This window comes from Gracilinanus agilis, chromosome 4 (genome assembly GCF_016433145.1).
Source record: "Gracilinanus agilis isolate LMUSP501 chromosome 4, AgileGrace, whole genome shotgun sequence".
Lineage (NCBI taxonomy): Eukaryota > Metazoa > Chordata > Mammalia > Didelphimorphia > Didelphidae > Gracilinanus > Gracilinanus agilis.
In genome coordinates this window covers 492,504,012-492,515,837 of record NC_058133.1, presented here as the reverse complement: position 1 = coordinate 492,515,837, position 11,826 = coordinate 492,504,012, and the positions used below count along the sequence as shown (strand labels likewise).

Below are 11,826 nucleotides of genomic sequence, written 5' to 3'. Positions count from 1 at the left end.
CTCTCTATATATATATATATATATGTATATATATATATATATATATGTCCTTGTCTTTCCAATGTCTTACACACTGCCATCCTGGCAGCTTTTTTACCTTCCTCCATGTAGCCTGAAGTCATCATAGGGACTCCAAAACTGATCCCTGGTTATCTCCAGCCCAGAGAAACCAGGACTGATGTTCAGGTTCAAGATTATCCTTAGATAAAAGACAGCTTGGTGACTCAGTGGACAGAGAGCCTAGCCTAGAGACTGGAGGTCCTGGGTTTAAATATGACCTCAGGCACTTCCTAGCTGTGTGATTCTGAGCAAGTCACTTAATAACAGTTGCCAAAGTCTCTTCTGCTTTGGAATAGATAATTAGTATCAATTCTAAGACAGAAAATAAGGGTTAAAAAAAAGTATCCTTAGACACGTGAAATCTAGATCTCTAACTCTCAAGGATATCCTGTGGTCATCTCAAAGCAGTCCTCTAAACTCCAGATATTTGGGGGACCGCTCATTTGTGACTTTTATACTGCCTTATATTACTTTTTTCATATAAATGTTCTGTCTCTCCTTCTAGGCTATAAGGCCTTTGAAGGCAGGGATTGTATCCTAAATGTCTTTTTTTTTTTTTTTTTAACCCTTACCTTTTTTTCTTAGAATCGGTTCCAGGGCAGAAGAGCTTACAGTAAAGGGCTAGGCAGTTGGCCCAGGGTTACCCAGCTAGGAAGTGTCTGAGGCCAGCTTTGGACCCAGGTCCTCCCATCTCCAATTGAGACACCTAGCTGCCCCACTAAATGTCTTTAGATCTGTACCTGCACATAGATCATGAGATCCTTGATTTAGGGATGGAAGGAGGACCATTTTGTCCAATCTCCTCTTTTTCCAGAAAGGAAACAGACTTCCCTGAGGAGGCTAAGGAAATCACCCCAGGTCCTACAATTAGTAAGTAACCTAAGTGGAAAAGGAACCGAAGTGACTAGAACCAGTGCCACCTCTGGCATCCCTTGCTGCCTCCTCCTACGAGGGGCTCTCTAAAGGCAGCTTGCTGGTGATGCTGATGATGATGAGAGGAGAGCTGAAACAAGGTGGAGGGCTGGGTTGGAGATATTTATCAAGTTGTATCTGGTGAAAACATCAGAAAACATGATCAGGAATAGCCATAATTTCCTGTGCTCTAAAATGGCAGCTGGGAGAAATTGAGAAAGAAGAACTAGGAAAAGGCAAAGCTTGGGAGCGGAGCCAACACAACCTGGCCACGTGATAGGTTCAGTGAATGTTTGCAGATTGGAATGTTATGGAGAAGCTGACAGAAGAGGGAGTGATTGGCAAGCCGAAAGGAAAGGACTCTACAGTTTTATCTGAATAATACGATACAAAGGGCTCAGGCTTGGGTCCAACTTTCCTGGGAGGGCCTTTATATTGGCTAAGCAGAAGAGCTTCATGTTGTTTGTGTTCATAGTGGCTGCGGGCTTCCCTGGGAAACTCTGTTGAAGGTAATTTCTTTTTCTGATTCTTCGTCGTCGTTAGTCCTTTATATGAATTCACTTATGTATCGATTTCCTTAGAGCAGAAGCTGTTTGTACCCTGATTACAGATCTGTGGGGAACTAGAAGGTCATGAAGTAGAAGGAGGATGTTTTTCCTCCTCCATCCCCACAGCTTTTAACTTTTGTAATAAGGGAAATGCTGGGCGCTTTATTATAATGATGGTAGCTCTTATTATCTGGCTGTAAAAGTAATGTAATAAATTAAATAACAGCTGTGTTTCCAGAATGCAGGGCTGCCCTTAGACTGCTTTTCCCCACTTGTAGCTGAACCAAAGATTGCTCTCTTTTCATGGCTTTCTCTGTGCAGTGTCCTAATTCCTAAACTCTTTCCTAATGACAGGGAATTCTCAGTGTGATTATCAGAATCCATCAGTTGGTGGACAAGTACAACATAGTACAGTGGAGATAAGAGTGGGTTTGGGATAAAGAGGACCAGAGTTCAAATCCCACCTCTGACGCTTACTCTGTGACCTTAGACAAGTTGTTTATTTCTCTGTGCCTCAGCTTCCTCATCTATGAACCGGGTTGAACTAAATGACCTCTGAGGACTCTCCCAGCTATAAATCTGTGATCTTGTAATCTAATCCAAGTCTATGGTTGCTGAAAATAAATGTGGGAGTCATCACCCTTTTGTCTCCTGTGGAGAAAAGGGATTGTGGGAAGGAAGAGAGCTAGCTTGGTGCCGTAGATAGAACCCTAGCTTCATAGTCCTGGCCCAGTCACTTACTACCTATGAGACACTGGACAAGCCATTTCATGTTTCTAGGCCTCAGAAGTTTTCTCACAAGTAAAATGAGAGGGTTGCCCAGATGAGCTCTGACATCCCCCTTATTCTAAATTTATGATTGGATAATTGCTGATTTGTGCCAGACACCTGTGTTAGGGGTAGGGGTATGAAAAGAAACAAAAGGCAGACCCTGACCTCAAGGAACTTACAGTCTACTGGGGGAGACAGCATGCAAACAAATATGTACAAAGCAAGCTATATCCAAGATAAATAGGAAATAATTAACAGAGAGAAGGCACTAGAATTAAGAGAAATCAAAGGGGAGGGCTTAAAGGAAGCCAAGTATGAAGCTTACCTTAATTTTTGGAGGCAAAGACGAAATGACGACCTGTCGTTTGTGAATGAAGTGAATTTTGGGGTGGTTATCAAGCTACATAAGGGAAAAGAATGCAAGGGAGGGAACCAGACCATAAATCCTTTGTGGTAATGAGTTACCCAAAGAGAACCTGTGGGAGGGAAAAAATACGACGAATATCAAGAAGAAATCCATCCCTTCATGTAGTCTAGATTCCAGCTGGGTCACATTATCAGCTGTTCCCTGACCTACCCATTCCCCTCACCTGGCCTTCCCCAAGGCTGCCCCATTCCATCAGGTCTGAAAGTCACTCCTTTCTCAGCTCAGTCCCTTAGATTGCTGATTTTCCTCAAAGCCAAAATCCCCAGGAGCCTTCCTGTCTTCCTCACCATTCCTCTGGTCTTTGGGAGTGTTTTTTCCCTCCATTCCTCCAGTAAAATGCCACCTTCTTGACAACAGAGCCTGGGCAACATAGTAGAAAGAATACTAGCCAGAGGCAGATTCTGGATTAAAAACCTCCCTCCAACTTGCATTGTCTTGAGCAAGCCAAAGTCTTGCTCTCACTAGGCCACAGGTTTCTCTGGAAAATGAGGGGTTTAGACCCAGAAGTCCTTGGAGGTCCCTTCTAGATCCATGCTTCTGTACAGATTTCCATTTGTTCCTTGCAGAACATCTGGACTCACTTCTTTGAATATGAATCACACACACCTACTAAATAAACAGTGTTGAGTCAGGGTGTGTTAGATTGAAATAGGTTTTGTATGAGGAAATAGGCCAATGAAGATGACTCTATAGAGCCTGGAATATGCCCCTTCTACAAGCTTCAGCAAATGTGTCTAAATTTTGGTGAATCTGACTTGGCTGTCCAGAATTCCCTAAGGTAAGAAATAGAGTGTATTATGAACAAGCACCTGGTCAGGGAGGGTGGCACCTCAGAGGCCAACTGCTGCTGATTGCCCTCAAGGGAGATGTAAGCACAGTATCCCTAGAGCCTGGTTAAATTGTTTACTACCAAAGTTTGTGCCCCCCTCCTTTTAAAACCCTTATCTTTTGTCTTATTGTTGAGGGCAAGGCAGTCAGGATTAAGTGACTTGCTCAGAGTCACAGCAAGTGTCTGAGGTCAAATTTGAACCCAGACCCTCCTGACTCCAGGTCTAGTGCTCTCTCCACCATGCTACCTAGATGCCCCAAGGCTTTTCCATCTCTTTTTTTTTCCATCTTTTTTAGGATACTTTGTCAGAGAATGAACAAATGTCAACACCTTTCTTGTGCAAGAACCAGTAGAGTAGGTCTAAATTACAATTTAGTATTTCCTCTGAGATTGAACTCAGTCTCATTCATTGCTTTGAGCAAACCCATTAGCTTCAGTGTCCCACTCTTAGGTCAAAGGGTTTTCCATTGCCTGTAGTTGAGTAAGAGCACTTTTTAAATTTTTTGATTATTTTTATTTGATTTATTTTTAATAATTTTTTACTTTTTCCTCATTAAATGAAAATGAAATAAAATGAAAACAACAATTTTAATCTTTTTTTTTGTTTGTTTGAAGCAAATTCTCACCCTCCTTCCCCTCCCTGAGATGGTATGCAATCTGATATAGATTTTACATGCATAATAATGTAAAACACCAAGATCATTTTTATGGATCTCTCTTTTTCCCTGTGAAATAGAGGCTTGGAGCAGATGATCCTGGGTTCCCTTAAAATCCATTTAGCTAGCTTTACTCTGCCAGACATTGTTCCAAGTACTGGAGACCAGAGACAAAAATGAAATAGCCCTTGCCCTCAAGGAACTTATATTCCAATGGAGAAAACAACACTTATCCAAATAATGAGAATCAGGAAAGGCTTCTTGTAAGAGGATGGGCCTTGAATGGACATAAATGTTCCAAGAGGCAGGGGTGAAGAGGAATAGTCATTTCTGGCCTTATAAAGGTGCCCAGGCAGGGGATAGAATATCATGTAGGGGAATTGCCAAGTCAAGTTTGGCTGGAATGGAGTCAGGGAAATGTTGTGTAATGCTGCTGTTGAGTAAAAGGTTGGAGTCAGATTGTAAATCAGATAAAAGGGCTCTTTTTGAGGAACAGATTATATTTTATAGGTTACTCTAGTGGCAAGAGGTGTGGGGTGGGGGGGTATAGAGCCGGGTTAGGTCCTAAAGATCAGGAAGTTCAAATATGGCCTCAGACACTAGCTGTGTGTGATCCTGGACAAGTAACTTCACCCTGTTTGCCTCAGTTTCCTCTTCTGTCAAATGAGCCAGAGAAGGAAATGGCAAACCACTCCAGTATTTTGCCAAGACGGTCCCAAATGGGGTCTGGAAGAGTCAGACAGGACTGAAAAGAGCCAAATGAACCACAAACCGTGGCAGATGCCCATGTGCTTTCAGATGATTACTTGTGTGGAGGAAGGCTTGGATGGAGAGATTAGATGCAGGGAAGCCCAGGCAGGAAGGAGGCGACTGTCCGATCCAAGATCCTGGCCCAAGATGGGAGTCTTGGGGTGGGAGAGTTAGAGACAAGCGCTAAGAATGGGGGTAGAGTGGGGCTGGGGGTGGACTGGGCAGGCTGTGTGACCCACTGGTCTGCAGGAAGTTCAGAAGAGTGTAGGTTTGGGGGCAGGATTGCGACTTCTGAATACTTTGGCCCTGGGCTCTCAGATTTAGAGCTGTCCTGTCTGCCATCTTACAAACTTGAGCTGAGATGGGTGCGGGTGACACTGGCCCTGCGTGGAACTGCCCCACAGGTCTCCTTGCTCCCCACGCCCGGTCCTTGAAGCACGCCCGCCTCCCTCGGGGGAGTTGGAGCTGCCTTGGGGAGACGGAGATCCCATGAGACCGTTCTTGTAATTGAATGTACTTGGACATTCAATCCTGGATAGTGTTTGAGGGCGTTGAGGGGAAAGAAGGCTGTAGCAGAGTCGGGGGCATCCCCCAACCCACAAGGATGGGGCGGGGCTCGGTGACGTCAGAGTTAACGCCCCACCCTCATCTCCGTACAGAGCTGGCGGAGGGTGGGGGCGCAGGGCGGGGCGAACGAGGCCAGTCTGTGCACGTGGCCTCCTCAAGCCAATAGGAAGGCGGGCTATAGACCCCGCCCCCTAGGCCTGGGCCCCCGAGCCTGCCGGTGACTGGCGCCCAGGAGCCTCGGAGCCCGCCCTTCCCTCGCACCTGCGGTCCCGGGCACCGCCCCCTCAGGGGACGCCCGCGGGGTTTGAGGCGGAGCGCCGCCCGAGGGCTAGACTAGGGGGCCGACCGCAGCCCTGGAGCTTCCTGACGCCGGCCTCGCCGGGCGCCCGCTGTCGGGCCTTGGTCTCGTGCAGAGCGGCATCATGGAGCTGCTGGTGCGGCGAACCCGGGCCGCCTTCCAGAGCGGCCGCTCGCGGCCACTGGCCTTCCGCCTGCAGCAGCTCCGAGCCCTGCAGAAGATGGTGCAGGAGTGCCAAAAGGAGATCGTGGCGGCGCTGACTGAAGACCTGCACAAGGTACGGGGGACGGGGAAGGTGGGTGGGGAGGGGATGGAGAGGGGCGGGGCAGAGGGACGGGACCCAAGACTTGTACCAGGTATCACCCACCCCTGCTGGGGGAGAGGGACTGGAGAAAGCTCCTCCCCTTTCTCCCTCCCCCCCGCCCCGTGCAGTGATTTCCGGCTGGGTCCCCACTTTCCGGCACCCTGCCTCCCAGGGGCTGAACCTTCCCTCCTGGGACTATCATTCGTTCCCTTCATCGCTTCATTTCGGGGAAGGGAGGGAGGAAATCTGTCCTGCGGTGAAATGGGATTGGTGGGGGGGAGGGAGAACCAAGGAAAAGCAGTCTGGCCAATGGATGCCATGGCCGTGGGTAGGCCTGCCTGGATCAGCGGCCTTTCCACCACTTCTCACTTAGAACACCAGGCTAGCGGTGGGCCTGGGGAAAGGATATCAAAGGAATAACTAGTAAGAGCCTTGGGAGAGTTGTACCGTGGGAGGCCGAATAGAGAGAGACTGGCCAGGAAAACTTGGGTTCATGTCCGACCTCTCCTACGTTCTGGACTAGTGACTTACTTTCCTCGGGGCCCTGACAACTCAAGAAGACTAAAAGCTTGAGAGGGAGCCTCACAAACAGCTCTTATCCCTAGTTTTTAAGGATTATGTAACCTGGTTGGGGGAGGAGGATGTTGCTGTACACGAAGAACCTGCCTTGGAGCCAGTTACATTTTACAAAGGAGCAGGGATGAGAGGTGAAAAAAAGCTACCCATCAGGTTTGGTACAAGTGAAGAAACAAAGCCCAGGGCTCACCTGGAAAGTGCTAAGAGAGCTCAACTCCAATCGATATGGATTTCGGAAGGCTTTTGGCCCAGTTAAGTTTTCTGTTCAGTTTGCAAACGTGATAAATATGAGTAGGAGGGAGATTAGAGAGGTTTCAAGATCAGATGAATTTCATGAACTGGAATGGAATTTAATAAGGATTTTTGGATCATTAAGTTGCAGGGTTAACTCCATTAACTAATAGGATGGAATAAATTGCTAAAGTGTATTTCCTGTGAGATTTAGAACTGCTCTTGGTTTCCCCCTATATCCACTCTGTCCCTTTATGATTAACTGTGATTCTATATTGTGATAGAGTGAATTCAACGCATATAGTCAAGAAGTTATTACTGTTCTTGGGGAGCTTGACCATGTGTTGGAGAAACTTCCTGAATGGGTTGCCCCAGAGGCAGCTAAGAAGAATCTCCTGACAATGATGGATGAGGCCTATGTCCACTCAGAGCCTCTTGGAGTAGTCTTGATTATTGGGGCTTGGAATTATCCTTTTGTCCTAAATATCCAGCCGCTAATAGGAGCCATTGCAGCAGGTATGGTGTCATCTTTATTGTGCGTGTGTGTGTGTTTTTATGGAGACTAATTCTCTCAAATTAATTTACAGATAAAGGTAGAAATCATTGAATCATTTTTTTGAGTGATGGCCACTTAGTCTTTGCTTTTCATAAGCATTATTTAACCATGGTGGAGACATTAATTGGAAATGGTGACTTTCTTAGGAAGCACTTGGGGAATACATGCACTGATTCAAGACCAGTGAGATTTATAAAGATCTCAAAGGTCAGTGCACAGAGAAGACTGAGCAGAATGGGATTATAGCCAATTAGCTAAAATCAGTGGCCTTGAGCAAGTCAATTTTTTTTTCCTTTGGTATAAAAGCTGTGCCTGTGGAATCAGCTTCCTGTCTCGTTGTTTCTTTGGTTCTCTAACTTACTTTCTCTGAGGGCCTGCCTATACCTGCACATCTCAATGGTCTTTGACCTCCAGGTCACTGAGGGGTGATGTTAAGCAAAGCAACATAATGGAGAGAGAAATTCTCTTCCAACACCACCAGACATTGCACAATGTTCCAAAAATACTTGTTAATAAACACCAATAACTTTATACCTCATTTACATATCTTCAAAAACAACTTACCTATGTAGAGTCAGCCAAATCAGCCAAGTTCAAGATCTTGGACTATGGCTTCAGAAAAAGGAGATAAGGCAGAGAGATAAGCACTAACATTCCTTCAATCTCTGACAGACTGAATCTACAAAGTGGGTTCATTGGGAATCCATTAGAATATATTCCCAGTGAGCAAAAAAAAAAAAAAAAAAAAAAGGGAAGAAAGATGAAAAACCTAGGGAACAAAAGCATAAGTTACTTGTGTCTGAAGTTCTCACTACAGCCCCAAAGACCTGTCTTTGCAGTCTTTTTATAAATGTTAGTTATGTTGTCAGATTAGACAGACAGCAAAACTAAAAAGGATTAGTGAATCCACATTTGAAGAAAAACATAGGAAGCTGGTTATTCTGAAGGTAATTGTTGGTATGTGGCATGGAGAGTTAGAGCTTTCCTGAAAGGAGTACTAGGGGAACTAGAACATATTTTCTCACACTGGAATCTCTAGCCAAATCTATAGATACCTTCTAATCCAGAAAAGTACCTGGCTAAAAGGGGGAAAGTCACCAAGGCTTTCTCAAGAATTTGGTACTATTTCAAAAAGGAAGTGAGTGAGTGGGTTAATAATGACCCAAAAGACATTTGGAATGCTTGGCCCACCCCAAGTTCAACATTGGACTGAGAGCTGTTGAAGTTACTCGAATATTAGCTGTGATTCTTCCATGTTTTATATTGTCCAGGAAATGCTGTCATAGTTAAGCCATCAGAATTAAGTGAAAGGACAGCCACGCTCTTGGCCAAGATACTCCCTCAGTATTTAGATAAGGTAAGTATTTCCCTCCTTGTTGTTTTTTTTTTAAACACAGATTAAAATTTTTTTTTATTTATACAATTCCTTAATGCTTTAAAAAACCATACCACTATTATCACCACCCGCTACTCTAAATAGAGTTAAGCAAAATAAATCAGTGCATTGTTATGCCTGGTCACTATATTCCCTATTCTGTGCCTACAGAACACCTCTCTGTCCAGAGGTGGAATGCTCAGTTCCTGGTCAGCCCAGTGAAATCATGGATCTGGTGATCAGCCTTCAGTGTTATGAAGTCTTTTGGGTTTCTCTTAACATCATTGTGGTCCCCATGCAAACTGTTTTTCTGGTTCTGCGTACTTTCCTCTACATCACATTTGTATATATTTACTCATTTTACTTGTGTATAGTAGTAGAAATCCATTTCAACTTCCTTAAGCCTCAGCATGTATTTAAAACAGAGAAGCTGACCAGAACCGGACAACAGCCAGTGCTACAGAGGATTGGAGCTCCTGACTCAAGTGGTCTGAACATCAACACCTTTTGGTTTCATTCTATAAGATCCCATGATGTTTGTGATTTGAGAAGGCTTTTGCAACATTTTTTCATTATTTGTTGTATCCATTAATAACAAACACATATTAAGCACCTACTCTGTGTTAAGCATTGAAGAATTCCAGACCCAAAGGGAACAATCCTTTTCCTTATGGAGTTGTTATTCTAATAAGAGAGAGCATGTACATTTATAATTGTATATAGAATATATATAAACTGAATACAAAATAATCATGAAAGGAGGGCATTAATAGTTCTTTGAATCAGGAAAGACATCAGGTAGAACAGGGCTTCCTGACCTGGGATCTGCAAACTGAATTTAAAAAACAAAAAAATTTCAATATAATTGATTTCCTTTGCAATCCTATGTATATGTTAAATTTTCCAAGTAATATTCCAAAAAATGGGTCCATAACCTTTACTAGACTGCCAAGGGGGTCCCTGACTCACAAGAATATTAAGAATCCATGATGTAGAAAGTGTTTTTTGAGCAGAGTTTTAAAGAACAGATTCCAGGAACAGATAGACAGCTCACTGGACAGAGAGGCAAGCCTAGAGACAGGAATTCAGGTCTGGGTTCAGACCTGGACTCAGACATGTCTTAACTGTGTAACCCTAGGCAAGTCCCTTAACCTCCATTGCCTAGCCCTTATTGCTCCTCTGCCTTGGAACCAATACACAGTTTTGATTCTAAGACAGAAGGTAAAGTTTAAAAAAAAAAAACAAAAAAAAAAAATCAGAGATTCCAAGTGAGACTGGAGAACATTTTAGGTCTGGGAGACCATTGGTGTGGTACCTGGAAGGGAGTGATGTGTGAGAAAAGAAGAGAAGACCCAGGACCCTTGAAGTGCTATCCCAATGGGGGCTGGTGTATGATGATCAAGCAAAGGAGAACAGAAACCAGGAGAAACGGGAGAGACCGTTGTCAGGAAAATCCATTCAGGCCAAGAGAGGTTGGTTAACAGTGGAAAATGTTGCAGGGGAAAGAATCAGGAGTTTATGAATTTATCAGATTGGTCAGTTAGAGTTAGAAAGCCTTGATCCCTTTGGAGAGAGCACATACCAGCTGAATGGGGAGATCAGAAGCCATATTGCAGAGGGTTTAGGAAAGGGTGAGAATTTTCAAGGTTAAAAGAAGTCTGTACTTATATCTATATATGCAGTTATCTATACACACACATACCTCCTGTACATATATAGGATGATATATAATATAAATGCCATGAGCTCTAAGAGTCATTTATGCAATTTGGTTTTTGCTAATATTCTTACATATCGTACCTATAGAGATAGAGGCAGTGTGTTGTGGATAAGGGGCTAGCCTAGAAGCCAGGAGGACCTGGGTTCAAAATCATACCTCTGGCATATATTGGCAGTATAACCTTGGACAAATTGCTTAATTCTTTTTGGCAACTCTGTAATATTTTATGTAAATTGCAGAGAGGTATTAATCTTCCTTGGCAAGAGTTTCCTTACCTGGGAGATGGAATCCATTAGATTGTGAGCTCCTTCAGGGCCAGGGCCTGGTTTTGTCTCTTTTTATCATCCCTTACAGGTATAATAGGATTTAGGACTGGTGCAGGCTTTGCTCTTGAGTTTGAATTCTGTTGGAGAAGGCTTGGATGTGTTTGTAGGCATCAGCAGAGAAGAAATCTGTAGATAGGTAAAAGAGAGAAGGAGTGATAATGTGAGGCAATCTTGAGAAGATAGGAGGGGGTAAGATTAAAGGTAGATGTAGAAAGAGTTGTTTTTGGTGAGGGGAAGGGCCATCTGTCAGATTGGAATCAAGATAATGTGAGATGAGGGGGAGAAGCAAGATCTTAGCAAATGGCTTGGATTTTTTTTTTTGACAAAATAGAAAATAAGGTCTTCATTTAAGAGGCTGAGGGAAAGGGCTACTGAGCAGGGCTTGAGGAGAGAGGAGAGTATTTGGAACAGTTTTTGAGAAGAATGAAACAGGGAATCAGGGTTAAAGGATTGCCTTGACGCAATGAGAACTCAGTAGAAATTAGTCAATAAAAATTTGTAGTGACCCAGTCAGTACTGGAGTACTGATTGATTTCTTCTGGCTCTTTTGCAATGGGTTAATAGGAGTGGAAGGGGGCAGAGAATGATGGACTTAAATTAGGGTTGGGCTTTGGCAACACATAATTGTATTAGGACTAGGGAGGAAAGAATCTGAGCAGCTGAGAGTAAAGATCAATTTGTTTACTGAGAGGTTGAAATTGCAAAAGATGAGAAGTGTAGCCAAAACAGTGGTAGTGACCTGGGCAAGTACTGAGGAGGTGGAGGGTTGGAAGTGAGAATGAAGGACAGGTTTCAGAGGAGTAAATTATAGGGAGAGGTAAAATGATAGGTGGTCATAATAAGATAAAAAAATTTCAGAGTTCTCCATCTGAGGAGTAGAACCCTTGAGTGATCACCCTTGAGACAAAATCAAGGATCAA

The 11,826-nt window shown here is 43.9% G+C and overlaps 2 protein-coding genes across 3 annotated transcripts in view; both read left to right on the top strand.

Annotated features, from left to right (window-relative positions):
• LOC123246821 (multidrug and toxin extrusion protein 2-like) overlaps positions 1 to 5,686 on the top strand; it is a 68,710-nt gene extending 63,024 nt beyond the window's left edge. The window contains exon 18 of the mRNA XM_044675610.1: positions 5,613 to 5,686. Within this exon, the coding sequence (XP_044531545.1) occupies positions 5,613 to 5,686 (74 nt within the window). The remainder of the gene's footprint in view (positions 1 to 5,612) is intronic.
• A 247-nt stretch (positions 5,687 to 5,933) lies between these two features.
• The window catches only part of ALDH3A2 (aldehyde dehydrogenase 3 family member A2), a 52,465-nt gene continuing 46,572 nt past the window's right edge, over positions 5,934 to 11,826 (top strand). The window contains exons 1-3 of one of the 2 annotated variants that reach the window (XM_044673003.1): positions 5,934 to 6,095; positions 7,214 to 7,445; positions 8,757 to 8,842. In XM_044673003.1, the coding sequence (XP_044528938.1) occupies positions 5,943 to 6,095; positions 7,214 to 7,445; positions 8,757 to 8,842 (471 nt within the window). In that variant the 5' untranslated portion in view covers positions 5,934 to 5,942. The remainder of the gene's footprint in view (positions 6,096 to 7,213; positions 7,446 to 8,756; positions 8,843 to 11,826) is intronic. The other variant, XM_044673002.1, reaches the window with a different exon arrangement.